We start from the raw sequence: 27,370 nt of genomic DNA on the forward strand, positions 1-27,370 counted from the left end.
TCAGGAATAAGACTATGATGTCTCCTAGTCCTTTCTCCTCACTACCCACTGGGAAGTCTTCTCCTTTACATTTAGGCCAGGTGGTGGCAATGGGGGACCTGAGAATCCCAGAAAACATTAAATAGTTGGATTATCACCTCAGGGTTATAGGTCATGATTACTGGAGGCAAACAGGTGAAGGCCATTTAACCACAGAGGAAAACAGCCTAGGTGGAACATATTATCCAGTCCAGAGTTGTGTGTGTGTGTACATGCAAGCTCACATTGTGTGCAGTTAAGACCAATATTCATAGTTACAGCGCTTTAATAAAGCCTAGCCAAAGCCTATGGAACTATTCCCAAGCCTTTTCCAATGACCAAGAATCCTATGTCATCCCAGGAAGTAGAGGAAGAGCCAGACATGGAACCCAAGAGTCCATTACTGACAGTTTCATAGGCTGGTGGTGGGTAGTATGATTCAGTGGAGTAGGATAGGAAACACGCAGCAGGTAAATGTTAGAAAACACTGGAGTGCTTCCAAGTCACCCTTGCTACATCCAGCAACTGATGACTGATCCAGCATTATGACAGATTCACAAAGGAGCCAATTGTCGATAAGAGATGCCTAGAAGAATGCAATAGCCTGGGTGATGATTCTCTTGAAGGGATCCAAGTATAAGATAGGATATACTTCCTCCAAATGTCTCCCATGGTTTCAGGTAGTCCCTTATTTCTGGCACGAGGCTCCTTCTGAAAATATCTATAACATCTGGCCCAGCACAATAACCTTAACAGGACCCAGGAGTAGTCCCATCACCACCAATCTCCTTCTTCAATGGTTCCACAGTAGTTAGACTGCATTTACTTATACCTACAGGTGAGGACACCTTGCACAGTGTCCACATGGCAGGTATACAATAACATCAAATGCAGGATAAACATATTAGTGTGACCTCAGTTGAGTTGGTCACCACCCAGCCAGCCTCATGGCTCTAGTAGTGCCTTTAAGTTGGTGTTTGCCTACTCTTTTGAATTTTTTTTTAATGTTTATTTATTTTTGAGAGAAAGACAGACAAACAGAGCATGAGCAGGGGAGGGGCAGAGAGAGAGAGAGAGACATAGAATCTGAAGCAGGCTCCAGTCTCTGAGCTGTCAGCACAGAGCCCAATGTGGGGCTTGAACTCGTGAACCACAAGATCATGACCTGAGCCAGTCAGATGCTTAACCAACTGAGCCACCCAGGCACCCCTGCGTACTCTTGATATAGTGTACAGAGGTATGGAAAGGAATACCTGGGCTCAGGTCCCTGCACTATAGTTATACTACTCCAGTTATTTCCCCTTCCCCTAATTCCTGTGTCCTTAACAGATGGCGGAGAGCAGATAGACCCTTCCAGGATATGCTGGGCAGAATTCTAAGATGACCCAGGGTGACTGGATGGCTCAGTCAGTTAAGCATCCAACTCTTGATTTTGGCTCAGGTCATGATTTCCCAGTTGGGGAATTCAAGCCCAGCATCGGGCTTTGCACTGACAGTGCAGAGCCTGCTTGTGCTCTTTCTCAAATAAATAAACAAACCTTTTTAAATTTTTTTTAATGTTTATTTACTTTTGAGAGAGCGAGAGAGAGAGAGAGCAGGGGAGGGGCAGAGAGAGGGAGACACAGAATCTGAAGCAGGCTCCAGGCTCTGAGCTGTCAGCAGAGCCCGACGTGGGGTCCGAACCCACAAACTGTGAGATCATCACCTGAGCCAAAATCGGACGTTTAACCGACTGAGCCACTCAGGTGCCTCAAATAAATAAACATTTAGAAAATTAAAAAAGAAATTCTAAGATGCCCCTGCTATGGTCTGTATGTATCCCTTCCAATTCTTTTGTTGAAATCCTAATGCTCAAAATGATGGTATGAAGAGGTGGGGGCTTTGGAGGTACTTAGGTCATGGGTGGGGGGCCCTCATGAATGGGATTAGTGCTTTTAGAAAAGAGACCCCATAGAGCTCCCTAGTCTCTCCTGCCATATGAGGACACAGCAAGAAGTTAGCAGTCTGCAACCTGGAAGCGGGCCTTCACAAGGATCCAAACATGCTGACACCATGATATTGGACATCTCAGCCTCAAGAACTATGAGAAATAAATTTGTTGTTTATAAGCTACCCGGTGTATGGCATTTTGTTATAGCAGCCCGAATGGACTAAGCCCCCCAAGATTCCCAGCCTTTGGTGTACATAACTTCTTCTAGTTTCTCCAATCAAACAGGAATCTAGGGACTGTCGTGAAGGGTTTTGCAGATGTAATTAATTTCTGAAATTAGCTGACCTTAAGACAGGGTGATTATCTAAATAAGCCTGACCTAATCACATGAGCCCTTTAAAAGCAGAGTTTTCTCTGGCTGGTTGCCAAAGTGAAAGTCAGAGAAATGTGCTCTGGCTAATCTGGAATAAAGCAAACATTTGTTTTGTGAATTGTCTATGGGGGGCGTGGGGCAAAAAACGGTAGGCAGCCTCTAGGAGCTGAGAGTTGTCCTTGGCTGACAGCTAGAAAGAAAATGAGGACTTCAGTCCTACAACTACAAGGAAATGAATTCTGCCAACAACCAGTGAGCCTAGAAGAGGACTTCAAGGTCCGGATGAACTACAGCCCTGGCCAATACCTTGATTCCAGCCTAATGAGACTCTGAGCAAAATATCAAGCCATGCTGTGCTCAAACATTTGACCTATAGAAACTGAGATAATTTGTGTTGTACTGAGCCACATTTGTGGTAATTTGTTATGCAGCAATTGAAAACTAACACACAAGATAGATGCTTATGGTACCCATGGAGAATTAAATAAGCAGCAATTGTCTATGAGTAGAGAGTTTCAGAGTTCTCTTGCCTCCACATTCTGCAGGCAATAAAAGGCATGGAAATATGCTGTTAAGCTGTCTGGGTATGAAGAATGTTCTATTATCTGAGTGGATGTCTAGCTATCCCAGTAGTAAACAGTCATGCCTATACTGCTCAAATAGAGTGCTGGAAAGTTTGCAGGAGAGGCAATACTTCTGTTTTAACACCCAACTATCAGACAATCCCAAGATTCTAAGATTCCAGAGGGGCAATCAGCTAACAACTCCTCAGGCTTCATCAGACTAACCAGTTTACCACTGCAAGCTCAAAGTGGAAGGTATAAATAACACTCCTGTCTTCTGATGGGCTGTACCATCACCTAACATTCTATGTCACACGTAAGCAATGCCACTGTACTTGTACTCTCAGTAACTGCATGTAGGACCTCCAGTACCTTTGTACTTTTTTTTTCCATAAGACAAGATTGGGGATCACCAACTTTTTCATTTTTTTTTTACATTTTTTCTTTTTTTAATTCTAAATATAATTTATTGTCAAGTTAGCTAGCATACAGTGTGTAGTGTGCTCTTTGTTTCGGGAGTAGATTCCCATGATTCATCACTTACATGCAACACCCAGTGCTCATCTCAACAAGTGCCGTCTTCAATGCCCATCACCCATTTTCCCCTTCCCTCCCTTCAACCCTCAGTTTGTTCTCTGTATTTAAGAGTCTCTTATGGTTTGCTTCTGTTTGAAACTGTTTTTTTCCCCTTCCCTTCCCCCATGGTCTTCTGTTAAGTTTCTCAAATTCCACATACGATGAAAACATATGCTATCTGTCTTTCTCTGACTTATTCCACTCTTCACTTTTGACCCCTTGGTCTAAAAGTCATAACACAGCACTATAAAAGCTGTCAGCTCACTTAGTCCCCACGGGAGTTCCTCCACCTGGAGGTGGGGATGGGTATGTGATGGTTAACTTTCTGTGTCAATTTCACTGGACCATGGGATGCCCAGTGTCTGGTTAAACATTACTTCTGGGTGTGTCTGTCAGGGTATTTCCAGAAGGGATTAGCATATGACTTGGTGGACAGGGTAAAGCTGATGACCCTGCTTGGGTGGGCATCGTCAAATTAGCTGAAGGTCTGAATAGAACAAAAAGGTGGAGTGGGTTGCTCTCTGCCTGACTGTTGAGCTGGGACATCCATCTTCTCCTGCCCTGGGTGCTCCTGGTTCTTGCGTGTCAGACTTTGGAATCTATACTACTGGCTCTCTGGCTCTCAGGCCTGTGAACTACACCCCAGCCTTCATGGGCCTCCAACTTGCAGATGTGGATCATGGGACTTCTCAGTTTCCACAACTGTCTGAGTGAATACCTTGTAATATATAAACAGTTCTCTTAATTTATATTTAAAATAAAAGTGTTAAGAGGAATGTATACACATTGAAGTACATGGTGGTAAAGGTAACTTAATCTCAGATGGTTCAAAGAGAAAAATACATATATATATTTTATAATATATATTTTAAGTTTTCTTACAAGTTTGAAATTATTTTAAAATAAAAAATTAGATGAGCACTGGTTGTCATATGGAAACCAATTTGACAATAAATTTCATATTAAAAAAAATAGAATAAAATAATAAAAATAAAAATAAATAAAAAATTAGAAAAGAAAGGAAAAGGGCAAAGAAGAAAGGCATACTCCAAGTAGAATATTTTCATCTCCTTTTATTGAAGGAAATAAAACTTGTGCTACAGAGGCAGTGGTACCTCAGAGCATGACAAGGTAGCCAATGGGACTGACATGACAATGCTGGCCAGGGGTCCTATCATAGTGGGAGGACCAAAACCACAAAGATAGCAGGAGGTAGCAAACATCCCCAACACCCAGTGCAAGCATTTCCATTTGCAGAGAGCTTGGCCATGCATTGTAAAAACAGGGTCCCTTCACAGCCGGCAGAGTATCTTATCAGGTTGCCAAATCCATCCAAAACTAACATGTAGTTTCACATTTCGAGGTCCTTCCCTCTGACCCAAAGATTCAGGCCATCAGAAGATCTAAGTTAATCTTTCAGCTCCTTATTCCAGATGGAAAAAGAAGCTGAGTTCTCAAAACAACACATAGGTACAGCGGGACAGGTGCTGATACCTGACTTTGTTCTAAAAGCAGCTACATTTTTTCCCCTGACTTCTCACACTGTTCTCACCCAGCATGTGCCTTGGGAAACCTCTCAATGTTCTAAACAAGGACAGAATTGGGGCAGCAGCCTAGGGGATGTAGGGAATCAAAAGCTGCTACATAGCCAAGACCATTTCACAAGAAATAGCACGGGGAACACTATTGGGTGAAGATCCTCCCAAATAGCTGCTAGAAGCATACACAAAGAGAAAACATGGTAGCTCTCTCTCCAATATCAGGATCAGCTGCGCCAAAGCCATGGTCCAGGAAGATGAGCCATTTCACATCCCTGGCAGATTATCAACCCTCATGGCATTCCTCCAGCACTTCCAATTTTCAAGTACAATAGGTGTTTGGGCAGTTCAGTCAAAGAAAAGCAAGCACTAAAGAAGTCTCAACTGATTACAAATTGATAATGTTACAAAGCCAAAAATTATAGAGTCAAGAACTGACTGGCAGGTGAGAGATGGAGGGGATGGGAAAAGGAGTCCACGGGTTTATTCAAAGAAGCCCTTGATGGTAAACCACCCTCATATCCATGAATTGGGAGGAAATTCCTTACTTAGAAATGGACATCATCTCATTAGTCAGTTGCGGTTCTCTTCAATGCTGGACACATAGTTCTCAAGGATCAAAGACATGAGAGCGCTAGACCAGGAAATGGGAGGAGCAAGGCAAGGAAGAGAGGGCATCGGGGGCTTGAATTTCTAAAATGAGCATTTATTTCACAGAAGTCTTGGCACAATGAGGCTGGGGCAAGCGTGGTTTTAGTGATTGTTCTTGGTTGCCTCCTTTGCTGCAGCAATCAGTGGAGTGAGGCTGGAAAGGGGCTTGGCAATCTTCAGGAACTGATGCTAGAAAGGAAAAAAAGAGCAAAAGACACATGACTATTTACCATTCTTCCTCAGTAACCATTATAAGATGTTAATAAGGCTATCCATGTTTGCACAAGGCTCTGTCTGGAAAGCTTCAGATCATCCCCAAGTTGAAGAACATCTTTAAAAGGTAACAAACCATTTTGGAAAACTGACAGTATCTATCTACCACTCAAACACACATCTCTGCTATATCCCAGCATTTCTACTCACAGGTGTATTTCCAACAGAAAAGAGTTTGTGTATCCACCAAAAGACACACACAAGAATGTTCATAGTCACTTTACTTACAATAGTCATAACTGGCCATTTGCAACAACGTGGATGGAACTAGAGTATATTATAGCAAAATAAGTCAGAAAAGACAAATATCATATGATTTCACTCATATGTGGAATTTAGTAAACAAAACAGATGAACAGAGAGGAAGAGAAGCAAAAATAAGATAAAAACAGAACGAGTACAACCATAAGAGACTCTTAAATACAGAGAACAAACTGAGGGTGGCTGGCGGAGTGTTGGGTGTGGGGATGGGCTAAATGGGTGATGGACATTAAGAAGGGCACTTGTTGGGGCACCTGGGTGGCTCAGTCGGTTAAGCGTCCGACTTCAGCTCAGGTCATGATCTCACGGTCCGTGAGTTCGAGCCCCGCGTCAGGCTCTGGGCTGATGGCTCAGAGCCTGGAGCCTGCTTCCAATTCTGTGTCTCCCTCTCTCTCTGCCCCTCCCCCGTTCATGCTCTGTCTCTCTCTGTCTCAAAAATAAATAAACGTTAAAAAAAAAAAAAAAAAAAGAAGGGCACTTGTTGGGAGGAGCAGTGGGTATTATATATAAGTGATGAATCACTAAATTCTATTCCTGAACTCATTATTACACTACATGTTAACTAATTTGAATTTAAGTAAAATATATACATATATATAATATATATTTTTTAAAAAGAGTATTTTAAATAAATATTTAAAAAATAGTCATAACTAAAAAGAACCCAAATGTCCAAGAGAATGAAAGAATGAATGTGATATTTATATAATACTATACAGAAAATTACACAGCAATTCAAAAGAATGAATAATTGGGGTACCTGGGTGGCTCAGTCCGTTGAGCGACTGACTTCAGCTCAGGTCATGATCTCACAGTTTGTGAGTTCAAGCCCCGTGTCCAGCTCTGTGCTGACAGCTCAGAGCCTGGAGCCTGCTTCAGATTCTGCATCTCCCTCTCTCTCTGCCCCTCCCCCACTCATGCTATGTCTCTCTCTGTCTCAGAAATAAACATTAAAAATATAATAAAATAAATAAAGAAAAGAATGAATAATTGATATGCTGACAACAGGATGAATCCCATAGACACTATGATGAGTGAAAGAAGCCAGGCACAAGTTTTCATATTGTATGATTCCATTTTATATTAGGTAAGACTCAACTATGGTGACAATACAGGCAAAATTCAACAGGAGCTCAGTAAGCAGATTTTTAAGCTAAGCCTATGTGTAGTTTTAACAGACTGAGGAACAGCCTCAGGGAATAGCTTGAGCAAAGGCCCAGGGATGAAAGAGGTTAGGGAAATAGGAATAGAAGTTGAGTGGAGGTAAGTTGTAGGAGAGAGGCCTAGTAGTGCCTCACGTGCAAAAATGAAGCAAAAAAGACTTGGTTTAGTGATCCCTTGAATTTGGAGCTTCTCTGCTTAAGGACAGTTACCTGCAGCAGCTCTTTAGCTGAACCTCTCTTCTCCACATCCATCTCAAGACAGCGGTTCAGAAAGTCCCGGAAAAAAGCTGATAGCTTCTCTGGGTTCTGAAGCTCCGGGGTCCCATTGGTGGCAATGAGGTACAAGGCCTGGCAATACAAATGAAGAATCACCGTAGGCTCCAGCTGGGGTTCTCTCCTAGTTCCCACACTTGCCCTCTAGAAATATGGTCGGCTGCTTTATGCCTCTAGGACACAAAGAGACTGGAAAGAATATGACCTAAGGATCTTATTTAACATTTAAAGGCCATGTGATCATGTGCAAGTCAGTGAGTTTCCAAATTCCTCATCTGTAAAAACAGGGATGATAATAGTGCCTATCTATATCTATATCACATGTCTGTGTGTTCCAGACCCATGGCTTTATTATTATTCTTGATTATAGAACTAAGGGGCTTATTATTCATTTAGCCTGAAGAATTAAACACCTGCCCATTTGCTGGAGGAAATTATTCCTGATGCCTTGGCACCTGAGTCCTCTAAGAACTGATTTCTTCTAACAGAGAGGAATATAGAAAGGAAATGTCTGTAAAGCAACAATCTGTTTCCCTGTTGCCTCCCAGTTCCCCTAACATGGAGCATCTTATGGGATAAGTTAAAAAAACAAGACAAAACAAAACAAAACAAAACAAAACAGTCCTTTTCAAGCACTGAGCACTTTAATTCACAAAGTATTTACACAAACACTACCTCATTTAATGACCACAATAATAAATCTGGATAATGGGCTAGGCAAGAATTATCCCCATTTCACAAATAAGGTCCAGAAACATAAAGGGATATGCCAAGTATCAACTTAATCATATGAGCTTCTGTTCTCTGATTCTAATCCCAGTCTTATTTCCATCACACCCTACCAGTCATCATTTTCAAGGCTACTGGAAGATGGGGGAAGATGAGTAGTATGTGGATTCAGAGACCAAAGCTGGGACCTTCAGGCAGTTTCAGTTTGGTACACTGAAGCACTTTCCAATAATCAGAGCTACCCAAGAGGTATCCAGTTAAGATTGGATGACCACCTACCAAAAACGCACAGAGAATTCCTGCAATGGAGGGGAGGTTGGGAAAAATAAGAAAATAAAAGCAATCAGAATAATTCTCCTATTTGCCCATGACCAAAATTACCAACATACATCTGTATTCATATACTCTGCCTTCCCTCTCTTATTGCAATGGATAAATTGTCCATACTCTAATCTAATACTCTTTACTTCAATACTTGATCCAACCCCTCTCATCAACTTAAGGACATCACTCCTACAGATGTCACTTCTCTCTTGGACATGATGACTTTCCTCCTTTGCACTAGATTATTGCTATGCCCACACAAACATGATGTAATAATACCTTAAAAAAAAAAAACAACTAAACTAAACCCTCCCTCAACTCTACTTCTAGTTCCTGCTCCATTTCTCTTTTCTCTTAAGAGCAAAACTCCTTAAACAACAACAACAATTGCTTTCACATGCCATCTCAACTTCTCCCATTCTGGTGGATTTACTCTAATTAGGCTATCATTTCAGTACCATCACTCCACTGACTGTCAAGCTCATCACTAACCTCCACATTGGCAAATATAATGTGTATTTCTCAACTTTATCTCATACAATCAGTGACATTTGACACAGCCAATGTCCTTCTCCAAAGAACACAGTTCTTCTCCAAACACTTTGTTCTCTTGGCCTCCGGAACACACTTCTCTCAGTTCTAGAAAGGCCATTCCTTGGTCTACTTTGCTAGTTCCTCCAAACTGTAAACATGAGAGTACCCCAGGGCTCAGTACTCAAACCTTACTCCCTAGGTGAGTGATCGCATCAATCATCTCGTTCCAATGCTTAAGTAAACCAACTATACACTACTTCCTGATAAATTTGTATTTATAGCTCTGACCTCTCACCATTAAACTCCAGACTCCTATGCCCAACTCTGTGCGACATCTCTACTTGGATGTCTAATAAACATTTCAAATTAACACATTAAAAACAAACTCTATTATCCAATTTTACTTGCTCTTCGACCTTCCTAGTAAATGGCAACTGAACTTTTTCAGCAATTAAGGCCCAAAATCTCATAGGCATTATTGATTCCTCTTTCTCTGATATCTAATTCACCTTGTCAGCTGTATGTTCAAGATATTTCCTGAGTCTAACCACTCTTCATGCCACCAACATAGTCCAAGTTACCACTCTTACCTGAATGATTATAACAGTATTTCAGAGTCTGCTTTCTATGAAAGCAGCCAAAATGGTTAATTCATAACATAAATTACATCATACTACTCCTCACCTCAAAATCCTTCAATGGCTTCCAATCTCTTACAGAATAAAAGCCAAATTCTCAAGATGGTCACAAGGTCTGATTTGGTCCCCTCCTAGTTCTCTGACCTTGTCTACTATTCTCCTCCCCACTCACTCACTTAGGAACACTGCCCTCTTTGGTTTTTTCCTGGATACAAGTGTGTTCTCAAATCAAGTCGTTTATATACTTGATACCTGGGAAACTCTTGCATCAGGTTAATTGCATGGCTTGCTCCTTTCTTCAGGTTTCTGCTCAAATAACTTATAAGGGAGGACTTCCTTCTCTACTCTAAATAAAATAGTACATTTCTCCCTCTTTCCCCATCACTCTCATAAGCCCTTTACTCAGCTTTATTTCACAGCACTTACCCTCTGTTACTATTTATTAATTTCTTCATTGCCATTAGAACATGGCTTTCTTTTACATGGCAGGAACTCAAATAATTGTTGAATAAATGAGTGACTGTGAATATCTCTTTTCTTTAAATCCAATAGTGCCTAGTTTTATCTAGAAAAGACAGATCCAGGTTGAAAACTGTAGGGAATAGCCTGAGTCTCATTTCCTGGGACTAAAGACAATAGCCCAAACATCTTGAAATGGGACTAGTAACACTCACTCTGAGAGGATTTTCATTGAGGTATGGGGGCTCCCCTTCAATCATTTCAATGGCCATGATGCCCAGGGACCAGATGTCAACCTTGGGCCCATAGGCTTTCCGTGTCACAACCTCTGGTGCCATCCAGTATGGGGTTCCCACCATGGTGCTCCGTTTGCTCTGCTCTGGGGTGATCTGGGCACAGAATCCAAAGTCAGCTAGAAAAAGAAAAGAAAAGAAAGAATGGACATATATTTAGGGTACACCTTCCATAAGTATTGACTATGTACCTATCCTTAGCTGTCAAGCTCTGCCTAGCTCCCAGCCATGGCAATCCCTTCTCTCTCCAGACCTGGAATCACATGACTGCCACCTTCACATCCAGCTCTTAGCCTGTCCTCTGTCCGACATTGAAAAGAAACAAGACGAACAAAAGAGACATCATCTCTGGCCTCTTACCCCTCCTCAAACTAGAAGAACTAGGCATTAGAGCCAAAGGTGCCCGTTTTGGCCTTGATTACTTGCCCCAATTCTGCTTTCTTCTTGAAATCCACACCCATGTCCCAGAATCTGGCAGTCTAGGTCCTTGTTTTATTTTCTGGGAATGAGTCCCAGACTTAAGCCCTAATCACCTACAAGTAGGAATGGCCCTGCTTTTATTAATTTCTCACCCTGTGCCCCTGGACAAAGACTGCTAACAATCTTCCCATAAGTTGCCCATCTGTAACACAGCTGTCTGTCTGGGCTACTGATCCTCACACTTTCAAACAAAATGTTCTGCTTATAGTTCATTCTTATTGTATTGCAATTATATGTTTATTTAAATTGAGGCCTTTGATAGAAAAGGCTATGTCTTCCCACTCATTTTTTTATTCCCAGAGGGCCTAGGTATAATAGATATTTGATAAAAGTGTGCTGAATGAATGAATCAAAGAAACTACACTAATTTCTCCACTACTAGACTGAGAGCTACTTGAAGACAAGCAAAAGTATCCTTGGTGCCATCACTGGACATAGCACACAGTTGGCATTCAGTAAATTTCTTTTGGCTAAACATATAAATGGACGGGGAAAAAACGAAATGACATCCTGCATAGTGCTGAGTACTATAAAGAGCTTGCATATCCCAGGAAACACAGACATACCTCATTTTATTGCACTTCACTTTATTGCACATCACGGATTTTTACAAATTGAAGGTTTGTAGCAATTCTGTGATGAGCAAGTCTATCGGTGCCATTTTTCCAACAGCATTTACTCACTTCATGTCTCTGTGTTATATTTTGGTAATTCTCATAATATTTCTAACTTTTTCATTATAATTACATCTGTTATGGTGGTCTGTGACCAGTGATCTTTGATGTTACCACTGTAATTGTGTTGGGGCATCACGAACTGCACCCATAGAAGATGGTGAACTTATTTAAATCGATAAATGTCTATGTTCTGACTGCAGATGTGGTAGAAATAGCAAGAGAACTAGACTTACAAGTACAGCCTGAAGAAGTGACTGAATTAGTGCAATCTCATGATAAAACCTGAACAGGTGAGGAGTGGCTTCTCACTGATGGGCAAAGAAACTATTTCTTGAGATGGAATCTACTCCTGGTGAAGATGCCATGAAGATTGTTGAAATGACACAAAGGATTTAAAATATTACATAAATTTAGTTGATAAGGCAGTAGCAGGGTTTGAGAGGACTGACTCCCATTATGAAAGCTGATCTACTGTGGGTAAAATGCTATCAAACAGCATTGCATGCTACAGAGAAGTTGTTCATGAAGTGGAAGAGAATCAGTCAACGCAGCAAACTTCATTATTGTCTTATTTTAAGAAACTGCCACAGCCACCCCAGCCTTCACCAACCACCACCCTGATCAGTGCACAGCCATCAACATCAAAGCAAGACTCTTCACAAAAACAAAGATTACAACTCATTGAAAGTTCAGATAATGGTTAGCAATTTTTAGCAAGAAAGTATTTTTTAATTAAGAAATGTACATCATTTTTTTGGACATAATGCTATTACACACTTAATCGACTTCAGTGTAGTGTAAACATAACTTTTATATGCACTGGGAAACCAAAAAATTCATTTGACTTGCTTTACTGCAATATTTGTTTTACTGCAATGGTCTGGAACTGACCCTCAATATCTCCAACATGTGCCTGTAAGCGAAGACCCCTTGCTCAGTCTTGTAGCTACTATTATATGATTACCCTCCCCCAGGAGACAGGGTCCCACCAGGAAGAGAAGTATCTTCATTCCTACTCACTTAGCTTGACAGAACCATCCATTCCCAACAGGATATTGTCACTCTTGATGTCTCTGTGAATGACCTGGTTCGAATGCAGAAACTCCAAAGCCTGCAGGCACTATTGAAGTCGATGAGCAGAGGGAGAAAAAAAGGACTTATAATATGAAAACTTATAGAAAATCAACTAATCCAACCTCCTCATTTTATGACCAAGAAAGTGGGGGCCCAGTGAGTAAACAGAACTTGCTCCCAATCTGTGGTGGAGGCAGGTCTATAGCCTAATCTTCTGTCTCCTGGCTAAGCACTCTTCTAATTTGGTCCTGCTTTATGCCTTTCTTATAATATGCCTTACCATATCTTATTGTAATTATAGTACACCTTACAATAGTTTCCTTTTTTTAATGTTCATTTATTTTGAGAGAGAGAAAGAGTACATACGTGTGAGTGGGGGAGGGGCAGAGAGAGAGGGAGAAACATGGGATCCGAAGTGGGCTCAGCAGAGAGCCTGACCCAGGGCTCAAACCCATGAACCATGAGATTATGACCTGAGTTGAAGTCAGACACTCAACTGACAGAGCCACCCAGGCGCCCCAATAGTTTTTAGGTACAAAAGTTCCTCCAATCCATTTTGGAGTTTTTTTGTTTTTTGTTTTTTTATCAAACATTAGATCCTTAACAAAGAAGCTGAGGCCCAAGAAAAACTACTGAGGAAGAATGGAAATGATTTTATAATGATAAAACTGGAGGAAAGTGACAAAGAGAGTCATATCTGAGACACATGAAAGTGATATTAGAAACAGTGAAGTTAGGGGGCACTTGAGTGGCTCAGTTGGTTGAATGTCCAACTCTTGATTTCAGCTCAGGTCACGATCTTATGTTTCATGGGATCCAGCCCCATGCCAGCTCTGTGCTAACAGCACGGAGCCTGCTTGGGATAGTCTCTCCCCCCGCCCCACCCCGTTCCCCTCCCTCATTCACATTCTCTCTCTTTCTCAAAATAAATAAATAAACATTAAAAAAAAAAAAAGAAACTTATTTTAAAGAACAAGCAACAGTGAAGTTAGAAAACTCTTATTATTGGCGAGGAGATAATTTGTACTGTTTTGGGTATGTTAAATTTTATATACGTATAAGCATTTGCAGACAAATATTCAGTAGACAACTGAACATATGAGTCTTAAGTTCTATATGGAGATATGGACTTGAGATAAATATTTGAGTCATTTGTGACCAGGTGATTTTTTTTTAAGTTATAGTTATGGCTGCAACTGGCAAATGTTATAGAAGACAAAAGCAAGAAAAGAATCTTGGAAAACATCTATAATTAGCAGGCAGAGTGAATAACACAGAGGCTAATGGAACAATGAAAATGCCTGGTGCTGCCACTTCCTGACTAATGATACTAACATTCTAAACAAATCACTTACTCTCTCCAGGCTACTGTTTTCCCATCTGTAAAATGTGGGGATAAGAAAAAATAACCTCAGGTTTGTTACTAAATCTACTAGTTTAAGTCCATAACGAAAAGCTAACATTTTAGAAGCTTCTACCAACTGAAAAATACTAAAGATGCAAACCAATTGGAAAATACTACTTCAATGTTTTCAAATTAATACTTCACTTTCTAAGAACATACCAATGGCTAAATTAAGAACAAACCAATATTCAGAAGCAGCTTTTGCCTAAAAAAGTAAGAGTTGCTTTCCTTAGGAGGCTGGAGACCCTGATTTCTGGATGTCAAAAATTATGATAAAAAAATAACTTTGAGAAATTAGAACCCTCATACATTGTTTGTAGGAATATCAAAAAATACAGCTACTTTGGAAAACAGTTTGGCCATTTCTTACACCAAGTTGCTATATGACCAGAAGTTCCACTCCTAGGCTTATACCCAAGAGAAATGAAAACAGATATCCAACCAAAAATTTGTACAAGTACATATGTTATTATTCATAATAGCCAAAAAAGTGGAAATGACCCAAATGTCCATTGATTGATGAATGATAAATAAATGGAATCTTATTTGTTAATAAAAAGAATGAAGTACTAATGTACATTATAACATGGATGAACTTTCAAAATATTATACTAGGGAAAAGAAGCCGTTTCCATTTATATTAAATGTCCAGAACAAGTAAATCTATAGAGACAGAAAATAGATTAGTGATTGCATAGCGTTGGGGGGGTAGGGGTCAAGAAATGGGGTGGGTGGGGCAGTGCCTACTAATGAATGGGTAAGGAGTTTTTTTGGGGGGGAGGCGTTATGAAAATATTTTAAAATTGATTATGGTGATGGTTGTGTAACTCAATATGCTAAATACCATTAAATTATATACTTTTTAATGGATGAATTATATGGTATGTGAATTATATCTCAATAAAACTATTTTTTAAAAGAGGGATGATCCCTTAGAACTTAAAGATAATAGTAATGTCACCTATTTATGCAACATTAAAAAATTTTTTAAGTGCTTTTTGATCCATATGGCGCCCCTAACGTATATACAGGGTGAATTCCCATTTTAAAGATATATAAATTGAAGCAAATTGATTTCCCTAAGCATACATATGCATGTATCCTCAATCAGTGCAAGTTAGCTCCTGGGGTGAGTGAAAAATATTTTAGATATTACAGTGGTTTGTGGCTTCCCAAAGGGCCACAATACATAAACAGATATGCAGTATATCTATGGTATTAATATTTCATGGGGAGGAATGGGATTAGGAAAAAATGTCTTAAAAGGCTCCCTCAGGGAGAGATAATAATAATTTTAAAAAGTTGAGAAACACTGTATTAGCAGTGCAGCAAAGAAAAGAAGCCATAGCTCCTAAGAATCCCAGGTCTGTGTTAATTCCATTAACCTACATGTGTGTGTTCCAGATCCCAGGATGCAGGGTGATCATATTTTCTAGGATGAAATTGATTTCACGTGACTTCACTTTTCCTAATATTGATTAAATATACAACTACATTTTTCCATCTGAATGCCTCCAGATCTTATATCATCAAACCCCAATCATAATATTAGACTTAATCCCATAATACTCTGAATCTCATCTTCTAATCACCTAATCTACTTTTCCCTAATTCTGAAACTTTTCTATTATTGGGCTACAGTCTCTTATCAGCAAAACATCCAATATCCTCAACTTCTCTGAATATTTCCTTCATCTTCTTCCTCTAATAAAAATATGGCTATCCACAAGAGTCAGACGATAAAAAGAAATTAAGGGCATCCAAATTGGCAAGAAAGAAGTCAAATGTTTACTCTTTGCAGATGACATGCTATTCTATATAGAAAACACTAAAGACCCCCACCCCACCAAAATTGCTAGAACTGATATACAAATTCAATAGTCACAGGATACAAAATCAACATCCAGAAATCTGTTGCATTTCTATATACAAATAATGAAGAAACAAAAGAGAAATCAAGGAATCAATCCCATTTACAACTGTACCAAAACCAATAAGATACCAAGGAATAAACCTAACCAAAGAAGTGAAAGACCTGTACTCTGAAAACTCTAAAACACTGATGAAAGAAATTCAAGATGAAGCAAAGAAATGGAAAGACATTCCATGCTCATGAACTGGAATCACAAATATTGTTAAAATGTCTATACTACCCAAAGCAATCTACACATTTAATGCAATCTGTATCAAAATACCAAAAACATTTTTCGCAGAGCTATAACAAAAAATCTGAAAATTTGCATGGAACCACAAAAGACCCCAAATAACCAAAGCAATCTTGAAAAAGAAAACAAAGCTGGAGGCATCACAATTCCAGACTTCAAGTTATATTACAAACCTGTAGTAATCAAAACAGGATGGTACTGGCACAAAAACAGACACATAGGTCATGGAACAGAATAGAAAATCTAGAAATGAACCCAAAACTATATAGTCAATTAATGTTCAACAAAACTGAAAGTATATCCAACGGGAAAAAGATAGTCTCTTCAAAAAATGGTGTTGAGAAAACTGGACAGAAACATCCAAAAGAATTAAACTGGACCACTTTCTTATACCACAGATAAAAATAAAATCAAAATTGATTAAAGACCTAAATGTGAGACATGAAACCATAAAAATCCTAGAGGAGAACACAGGTAGTAACCTCTTTGACATCTGGCCATTGCAACTTCTTTTTAGATATGTCTCCTGAGGCAAGGGAAACAAAAGCAAAAATAAACTATTGGGACTTCATCAAGATAAAAACTTCTGCACAGCAAAGGAAACAATCAACAAAACTAAAAGGCAACCTATGGAATTGGAGAAGATATTTGCAAATGACATATCTAATAAAGGAGTAATATCCAAAATATATAAAAGACTTGTAAAACTCAACATCCAAAAAACAAATAATCCAATTAAAACAAAGGCAAAAGACATGAATAGATATTTTTCCAAAGAAGACATACAGATGGCCAATAGACACATGAAAAGATGTTCAATATCACTTATCATCAGGGAAATACAAGTCAAAACAATGAGATATCATTTCACACCTATCTGCAGAATGGCTAAAATCAGCAACACAAGAAACAACAGGTGTTGGTGAGGATGTGGAGAAAGGGGAACCCTCTTGCACAGTTGGAGGGAATGTAAACTGGTGCAGCAACTCTGGAAAACAGTATGGAGGTTCCTCAAAAAGTTAAAAATAGAACTACCCTACGATCCAGCAATTGTACTACTAGGTATTTACCCCCCAAAAAATATAAAAATACTAATTCAGAAGGATACACACACCCTGATGTTTATAGCAGCATTATCTACAATAGCCAAATTATGGAAACAGTCCAAGTATCCATCAACTGATGAATGTAAAGAGAAGTTGTGGTGTGTGTGTGTGTGTGTGTGTGTGTGTGTGTGTGTGTGTGTGTATATATATATATATATATATATATAATGGAATATTACTTAGACATAAAAAAGAATGAAATCTTGCCATGTGCAATGATATGGATTGAGCTAGACAGTATTATGCTAAGTGAAATAAGTCAGAGAAAGACAAATACCATGTGATTTCACCCATATGTGGAATTTAAGAAACAAAACAAACCAGGAAAGGGAAAAAAAGAGAGAGAGAGAGAGAGAGAGGCAAACCAAGAAAAAGACCCTTAACTATAGAGAACAAACTGATGGTTACCACAGGGGAGGTGGGGAGGAGGGGTGGGTTAAAGAGGGGATGGAGATTAAGGACTGCACTTGTGATGAGCAATGGGTAATATATGGAAGTGCTGAATCACTATATTGTACACCTGAAGCTGATATTACATTGTATGTTAACTGATTGGAATTTAAACTTAATTTTTTTTAATGTCTTATTTATTCTTAAGAGAGACAGAGAGAGAGAGAGAGAGACAGACAGACAGAGCAGGAGCAGGTGAATAGCAGAGTGAGAGAGGGACACAGAATCTGAAGCAGACTCCAGGCTCTGGGCTGTCAGCACAGAGCCCGACGTGGGGCTTGAACTCATAGACTGCGAGATCACGACCTGAGCCAAAGTCAGACACTCAACTGACTGAGCTTAAATAAAAGCTTTAAAAACATGGGGCTCTCCCTGAGGATATTACTTCTCACAGAAACTTTGTGAATTTTTTTTTTCTCCTCTTACACCAGCATATTACAGACCTTTGACATTTAATAGCAATGAAGAGAAAAGAGAATACCTATTTAAGTTTCATTTTCCATTTCTTTTGCCTGGAACTATTTTACCCCAGATTTTTGTGTGGCTTGCTTTTTCGTATATTCAGATCTTTATTCAAATCTATGGCAAAACCATCCCTGACTACTCTGTCTAAAATAGTACCTCCTCTGTCACTACCTTCTTAATCTGTTTTATTTCCTTCGCAGCACACGAAGAGAAGAGGAAAGTAGAATAAAAATATGATTAAAATATATATCCATGTAAAAGAGAAAAATACTACAAAGTATTTATAGCAGTCACCTTTAAGGTTGAAATTGAGTGACTTTACATATATATATATGTAATTTCTAATTTTTCTACAATGGGTATATACTTTTATAATCAGAATAAAGTTATCTTTAAATAATAGATCATAGTGATAGAAAATTCAAAACAGCTAAACAAAAGAATAATGGGAGAGTCCAGCAAATTTCTTCCACCTTCAGTGCCCAGGCAGAAATCCCATCAAGTAAAAAACTCTGATAGACACTGATATGAAGACCACTTCCTGCTCGAGGCTGGTTGGCCATTGGCCTTACCTCACGGCAGACAGCTGCGATCTGGCCTTCATCCATGCAAGTTTCTGTTACCACATCTGTCAAAGAGCCTCCAGCCAAGTATTCCATGACAACCCACAGCTCATCTCCCACGAGGTAACTGTAGGAGTATAGAAAAGGGGTAAGAAGGAACAGAGCACACTGAGCCATAGCAATGGGTTTCAAAGGCTCAGCATATACACAGAGTGAACCTGTATCTCCATCAGCTCTGGAAAAGTCTAGGGTTCTTTTTTCCGGGGAAAAGCAAAATCTGGGGGATAGAAACACTAACTTGATATCCCTTGTGGATTCTCCTGGAGGAAACAAAGCAGATTATTCTGTGAAGCCCAAAAGAGTAGAACTAAGATTATTAGGTTGAAGATATAATAAAATTACATTTCATCACAATACAAAGCAACGCTTCTCAAAATTAGGCATCATTTCCACACATCTAGAAGCATCAAGGCAGAGAGCAACCAAACATTTGACAAAGATGGGATTTGGAATCCATGTCACCAGCATTAGAGCAAGTCACAAAACCTCCTTGAGAGTTCTAAATCTGAGATCCATGAGACCAAGTACTGGGTCTTGTTCAAGACTCTATCCCCAGAGTCTAACACAGTAGATGCCAATGTTTCCTGAATAAATCAATGAGCAAAATAAAAGATAATTGATTGTAAATATTAAATGAAATAATGGCTATAAAAGCCATTTAAAAGCTATAAAGTATCATACACATATTATGTTGGCAATGATCTCCACTTTACATGATTCTAAAAATGAAATGAATTCAACAAAACCTGCAGAGCCAAAGCCTCTTCTGGTAAGCCAAGGGCTGCCATTTAGTGCTGTATCCCTACAGAGATTATTGAGACATGAGTTACGACCAATACTATCACTCAGGGATTGGATCATTCAGCCCTATTATGTGATAAATAAAAAGATCACTTAGCCTGTCTGGTCAGTCTTTTTAGCTGCAGAATGAAACAAATAAAAAGACTAGCCTAGAGCCCTACAGACTTTTCTGCTAGCTTTAGACAAAGAAGTTATATTGGACTGACTTGAGCTGTGTGGTATGTCATCTTATTGTCACCCTGATATTGGGACTACTTCTGGGCAGACAGAGAGACTGTTAAAAAAAAAAAAAAAAAAAAAAAAGCCTTCAGCAAAGGGTAGGATTTGAATCCTCTTCTCTTGATTTTGAATCTAGTACTCTCTACATAGCTTCTATATTCTTTGTAACTCAAAGTCTTGTAGTTTTTTGTTTTGTTTTTTTTTTTAGTTTCCAGGAAGAATATATGTGACAGATTAAGATGTTCTTCAACTTGAATCTCTTTTGAGAGAGAAGATGATGGGGACTTGGACTAAAAGATAATTTAGGACTGGGTAAAAAACTCTCCACTGGCATGAGCCTATTTCTTCCCTGACAAAGAATGCACATTATGCCCTCTCATCCAGCACATCAAGGAGACATCTGCCAGCTTGGACTGATTGGGAGGAAGAAATATGAGGGTTCAAGAGACTATCTCTGGACACTTGGAAAAGAGAGCCTCTTTACCTGGGCCTGACATGACATACCTGGGCTTTGCTGTGCAAAGCTAAGACAATGCACAAACAGATACAGGTTGTCCCAAAAACTCTGTGGCTACACTGTATGCCAAGGTACCATCAAAAATCACATCTCCAAGGTAAAGCCTCAGAGCATCACACATTTGGAGAAGAACAAATCGGATGGAGCTCTCCCCTGGGACAACTCACAAGAATCAGACGCTCAACTGCAATACCTTCACTTACTGCTCAGGGTAAGGGCACCCTCCTCTGTGCTCCCACAGGAGCTCCTGGGTATTTTTTTATTTGAAGGCAGGGATTGAACCTTACTTACTTCTGGTTTCACAGCACAAGCCTCTGGAAACACCAGCAAAGGCACAATTGATAAACAAATTTATAAATTTTCTTATCTTATTCCCAGGACACAAATTCCTTCAATAACATGGTCATGCATTTTATCGTTTAGATACCTCCAGTGATAAGACACTCACTTTTTAGTGAGATAGGACATACTTTTATTGGAAGCTTTCATTTTTCCTCATCCTAAGCCAAAATCTGGTACCCTTATAGCCTTCAGGAGTTTGTCCAAGCTATACTCTTCTATATAATAAGTTCTTCAAAGAGATGGGAAGGTGAATAATAACTTTCAGAGGATTTTTCAAAGCCAGTCATGATCCGCATCATGGAAAGACAATCATTCCTCAAAAAGGAAGAAGGCTTTATTTGCTATAGTTATCAACATTATGCATTGGAAAGGTCAAAGTCCAACTCTTTTCTTCTTTAAAGAAACCGAAGCCTACCAATGTTTTAGATGCAAAAGAAGAAATCTGGCAGAATCTGGTAGAAATGAAATATAGCTGACAATGCAACATAAATATTAAAAAAAGTTAGAGTCCAAGACTTAGTCCAATAGCACCTCGACCTGTGATGTCTCTAAAACCCAGGCAAGAAGCTCACTTTCTTTTTTCACATATAGGAGAAAAGAACATGATATGATGGAAAGGGTATGGATGTTGGTGCTAGGAATATTCAAATCCAAAACCCTCATTTGCTACTTACTGTCTTACTGGTCTTGGACAAGTTATTAACTTCTATGAACCTCAGTTTCTTCTCAGTAAAATACAGGTAGTAAACCCTATTTCACAATTAGATATGTTCATGAAAGTACTTGGTGCAAAGTAAAGCATAACACAAATGTTAGCTATAACCACTATTATTATGTTTAAGAACAGAATTCTGATGAGCTGGAATAATGGGCTGACATAATCAAAATGGGATTTAATGAAGGTTCCTAAAAAGTTCTACATTACCAGTTTAAGGCAAGCTCCCATTTAAAAAAAAAAAAAAGGTATCAGAGATTTAAATTGACTACAGACTAACTAGAGGTCAACAATGAAACAGGCTTCCTAAAAATAAAACAGTGGATGAAATCATGTTGAATTTAGAACAAGAGAAGTCTTATTCTTTCCATATTGGTCAATCTCAAATGAAACTACAGACTGTCAAATTTTGAGAGAATGAGAAAGATAAACTAGAACTTATTCAGGAGGGTGAGTAGGATAAGGAAAGATCTGGAATGTGAAATGATTTAAAGACTTACATGGCTGATTCTGGCAGATGGGCTGAAGGGCCTCTGTGAGGCAGAACAAACGGTTCTGGGACCAGGTGTCAGAAGCTACAGGGTGGTAGGGTTCATCTAACCCAGAAAGACTGTGCAGCAATCAGAGGTGTCCAGCAGTATACAGGGTCAGAGGCAGACAGCCAAGCATCACAGAAGATTCTTAAATGAAGGCAGTTTAGAGTGCTAGTGATGCCTTCTCCACTAATAATTCCACCACCCATCAGTCCCAGGCTGATCTCTCTGACAAGACCTATTACTTCATACCTGTCCAAGTAGTTGACAATATTTGGGTTCTTGTTTTCCCTCATGACCAGGATCTCATTAATAATCAGCTCTTTCTTCGGCTGCTGCTGAAGGTTCATCTGCTTAATGGCCACCTGAAACAGAGTACATTCAATGAGCAACCAGTCACTCAACATTTACTGAGTGACTACTTAGTACCAGAATTTAAACACTAAGGAGACAGAGACGAATCAGTCTTAGCCCTTGCAGAATTCACATAAACCCGTGTATTCGATGTGAGGTTCCCGGACCAGCAGCATCAACATCATTTGGCAACTTGTTAGAAATTAAAATTTTTATTTTTTTAATGGCTATTTATTTATTTTGAGAGAGAGAGAGAGAGAACACACGCAAGTGGGGGAGGAGCAGAGAGAGAGGAAGAACAAGAATCCCAAGCAGGCTCCATGCTGCCAGCATACAGCCCAACACGGGACTCGACCTCATGAACTGTGAGATCATGATCTGAAGCTGAAATCAAGAGTCTAAGCTGAAATCAAGAGTCTAACGCTTAACTGATTGAGCCATCCAGGTGCCCAAGAAATTGAAATTTTTTAGGTCCCACCCAGAAAGATGCAGAAATTCTGTTTTAATAAATGCTCCAGCTGATTCTGATGTGCACCAAAGTTTGAGGATCAAACCTTCTATTAATAAAATATTCATAAGAGAAAAATATTTTTTTAATCACAATATAAAAGAGGTATGCCATAACAAAAGTCCATACGAAGTGTTACAGAAACACAAAATAGAGCAAGACCTCCTTCAATATGGCAATGTTGAGACGCTTCATAAAGGGGGGGATGACTTTTTGAACTTGGTGTGGAAAGATAAATCAGAGTTGATCACATTAAGAGAGAAGAGAAAAAGGGGATGAGATCCTTAATATTTATGTATCAAAAAGAATTTAATAGGTTTTTTTGTCTGTGGAAATGAATTTCCACATAACACAAATATAAGGTATAAGTTAGTTTCCAAGACACTTTGTGTCCATTTCTTCTATGTATCAAGTATTAGGTAAGGTATTCTCAGGTTTATTTCATTTAACCCTCAGAGACACACTATGAGTTAAGCATTAATATTGATTCCTTTTGACAGATATGGAAATCATGATTCAGAGAGGATATGTTATTTGTATACAAGTGATTCAGTAGCAAAGTTAGGATTAGAACCCTCAAAAGTGATGCCAATTTACCCTGCACACAAGGCCAAATTAATCTTCCCCATAGTGCACATTTGATAACACCCTGCTCTGCTCAAATACATAAATGGTTTCTGTTTGCCTAGATGCTCCTCAGCCCAACATTCAAAGTTCTCATGATCTGACCCCTATCTTACTTCCCACTGTATTCCTTCACATACTCTGTGATCTGATCTTCTCTCCATTTGGAGTACCTTGCATCCTTTCCACATGTTCAAAAGCTATTTATACTTTGTGTCAGGCCAAAAGAAACCTCATTCTCCAAACCAGATAGGCTTTTTTCTCTTCTTTAAAGCCTCATAAGATCATATTTATAGCTCTCTTAGGGAACTTACCACATAGTGCCTTTATGATGATTAGTTAGGGTGTGTATCTCTAGAAGCTTGAGAGCTCATTTGAAAACTCAGAATCCCTGGTGCCAAGCACAGGACCTGACACACAGTGGTTGCTCAACAAATGTTTGTGGAAATGAAGAGAGAAAGAGAGAATTCAGTGGGTTGATAAGAACTTTGTTTTTAGACTATAAATAGCATCAGCAATAGACTATTCCACAGAGCTTAAATTATTTGCTAAATGTTTACTCCCTAGAGATATTTTCTTTTCCTGCTTAACAGACAAGAACAGGGACAACCTAACAGAACAACTAAATGAGTCTTTCCAGAAGCAGCAAGAGCTGTAAAAAATGAATAATCCACATTTTTATGGGAAAAAAAACATAACTCATATTTCTTTAAGTAAAGTATAGGCAATCTTCTGCAGAGATTCAGTTCATCAATAAGAACAGAAATGATTCTTTTAAACACTTGACTACTTCCATTCCTCACCGCAAGCAAGAAAAATTTGCTTCGGAGTGGGGTCTCCTATGAGGTTAGGCTTCTGGTCTGGCTGTAGCTTTCCATAATGTTTGATTATTAGCTTTTTCTAATATCTGAAGAGCAACATATTGATCTAAAGATGTATTAAGTATAGTGACCTTTATAATATATATTAAAATCTGGGGCCAAAGGAATACCTTTGGAGTTCCTCTGGCCATCCTAAAGAATGGGACGGTGCTTACAAACCTCAAAGAGGTGGCTGCTGGAAGCAGCAAGGGAGATGACTGGCAAGTAGAGAATAACACAGAGGCAGTAGCAGGATACCAGGAATCCTTTTCAAAAGCTACTAAATATGTGCTAGGCTAAATGCCCTTCACACAATCCGTCCCTCTTAGGACAGCACATAGCATTTCTATAAAAGAAAAAGAATTGGGCTTGTGCTCTGAGAACCTGAGCTCTGGGGACCTAAGCTCTGAGGCTGTCATTTACTGACCTTGACCAATCACAAGTTTTCTGTGCCTTGGTCTCTCCATCAGTACATTGAGGATAATAATCCCACCCTTGGTTCCCTTTTTTGCAGGATTGTTTTGAGGACTAAATAGGAGATAGCGGCCAATGCATTACTCAAATACAAGTAAAAATTTTTAATAATAAAGGAAGAGAACAATAAAAACCATGAATTGTAGTAATGACTGTATTTGAGGAATATCTAACCCAGAGCAGCAAGAATGACCACATCAACAGGAACGACAGCAAAAACCAACCAACGACAACACTGTTTATTCAGTGCTTACTGCGTGCCAGGTGCTAGGTTAGGTGCTCTAGTTACATTTTCTCAGTAAAAAGTAACAACAACCCTCCAAGTAAAAATCATTATCTGTATTTTCAAGTAAAGAAATTGAGACTAAGACTTTTAAGAAATTGACCAAGGTCGGGGGCGCCTGGGTGGCTCAGTCGGTTAAGCGTCCGACTTCAGCCAGGTCACGATCTCGTGGTCCGTGAGTTCGAGCCCCGCGTCAGGCTCTGGGCTGATGGCTCGGAGCCTGGAGCCTGTTTCCGATTCTGTGTCTCCCTCTCTCTCTGCCCCTCCCCCGTTCATGCTCTGTTTCTCTCTGTCCCAAAAATAAATAAAAAACGTTGAAAAAAAAAAATTAAAACATAAAATAAAATAAAATAAAATAAAACACATTCCCTCTAAAAATGGGTTTGAAAAATAATTGTTGGATCTGTAACTGGGAGACTTCCTGGCACTAACATGCTAATCTTCCTATATGTGACACACAACAGTTCTGTTCTTCCCAGGTGGATAACCCCCAATAAGCACTCACTCACAAAGACTGAGAGCATCTTGCCAGCTCCACTAACGATTTATGCTCCCTGGGGCAGGAAATGAGGCCTTCCTGACCACACTACATTAGCCACCCTAATGGACTTGCTTCCATTCATAGTTTTGTAACCACAAGGGAGGCATACAGTGAGGTCAAGTTTCTATTTCCTGTGGCCAGCTTCTCACACATGCAGGTTCCAGGCCTTTCCAGGAAATGCCAATCACTAGCCTGTCTCCCATCAAGGGCTGTAGGGCCCCAGAGCCCAGAAACAGGACAAGGAGCCCTAGTACCTAACCTTAGCTCTGTTGTGGCCTTGCAGCTTGGAGAACACAAGTCTAGGTTTTAGAATCAAGATTCTAACCCAGTCCTTGCTAACTGCTGGCAGCACAAACTTGCAAAAGTTAGCTAAACTCTCTGAGCCTCAAAATCTTAATCAGTAAAAGGAAATAATATTACCTACCTCACAGGGTTCTTTTTAGGATTGGTATAATCACCTCTTTTCTGCCTCTGCCTCTAATTCACCATGTTTAAAACTGGCACAGTAATACCTTCCTTAATCACCATTACTTTAACGCAGGTTCCTGTCCTCTGATCTATTCTCCACACTACAAGACTTTTATATGTGCCCAATGGCAAGTGTGGTCTCTAACACTTATATATGATTTTAATGTCTGCGTGCCTGCACAGGATTCAATATTTCACACAGTTCTTAGCACAAAGTGTGGCATAAGGCAAATCTTCAACAATTGCTTTGTGGAACAAATAAAAAATAATAAATATGGAATTTTTTACTGAATGTAATAAATATATAACTTTAATTCTTCAAGTTTATGATGCATTTTCACGTACATTGCTTTACTGAATTCTTCCAACACTTTTGGTAGGTATGTATACGTTATCATGTACATTTCATAAATAAAACTCAGATTCAGAGAAGTCACATGACTTGCCTAAAATCATTTAAGCGCTAACAACAGTAAGCATCTGGGTTATTGAATTCATCTCAAAGAACAATGACTAAATCCTTAAATAATTATTTTGTTTTTTAAGTTGACCTACCGTCAACGGAGCCTCAATATTTGGTTTTGATGCTTGTAAAAGACTCACAAGAGCAAGGTGAAATATGTGCTATTCCTATTGACCATGACTGCTCCAGTATACCAGGGGTTTCAACCACCAAACATCCACAAGCAGGTCTCAGTAGCTTCCCTCCCAGGAGCCGTACTCTATCACGGGAACAAGAGGTCTCTCTCACAACCTCTGAGTCCCAGGACTCTGCAACCTAAGTACTTCCACGAGCAGCTCCCGTCCCCAGCCCGCCTGCCAATATTCCTGCTCTACAATCAAAGAACAGAATGCAAGGAAAACTCAAGTACTCTATATTCCCTTCACGGCTTCCTTCTGCTGAAGATGTAGGGTCAGCAGGCCCTAGCAATAAAGTCAGAGTTCTGCCAGCTTAATGAAATGAGAAAGACAAAGAGGTGCCTCCAAATGAGGACTTCAATGTCTGCTGGAATTCTGGGCGCAGACTAACGAAAGGATCACTACATCAGGAGTCAAGAGATGTGTGTTTAAATCTCTTCTACGTCAGATT

At 39.4% G+C, this 27,370-nt stretch overlaps 1 protein-coding gene across 5 annotated transcripts in view; it reads right to left on the reverse strand.

The window, feature by feature from the left end:
* Positions 1–4,513: 4,513 nt before the first annotated feature.
* Positions 4,514–27,370, reverse strand: part of PAK1 (p21 (RAC1) activated kinase 1) — a 155,415-nt gene continuing 132,558 nt past the window's right edge. For all 5 annotated transcript variants that reach the window (XM_060605536.3, XM_060605534.3, XM_060605537.2 and 2 more), the window contains exons 10-15: positions 22,421–22,533; positions 18,991–19,108; positions 12,774–12,873; positions 10,519–10,715; positions 7,557–7,694; positions 4,514–5,838 (exon numbers count right to left, since the gene is read on the reverse strand). In XM_060605536.3, the coding sequence (XP_060461519.1) occupies positions 5,752–5,838; positions 7,557–7,694; positions 10,519–10,715; positions 12,774–12,873; positions 18,991–19,108; positions 22,421–22,533 (753 nt within the window). In that variant the 3' untranslated portion in view covers positions 4,514–5,751. The remainder of the gene's footprint in view (positions 5,839–7,556; positions 7,695–10,518; positions 10,716–12,773; positions 12,874–18,990; positions 19,109–22,420; positions 22,534–27,370) is intronic.

The sequence above is a fragment of the Panthera onca genome, chromosome D1, assembly GCF_046562875.1.
Source record: "Panthera onca isolate mPanOnc1 chromosome D1, mPanOnc1 haplotype 2, whole genome shotgun sequence".
NCBI classification, from domain to species: domain Eukaryota; kingdom Metazoa; phylum Chordata; class Mammalia; order Carnivora; family Felidae; genus Panthera; species Panthera onca.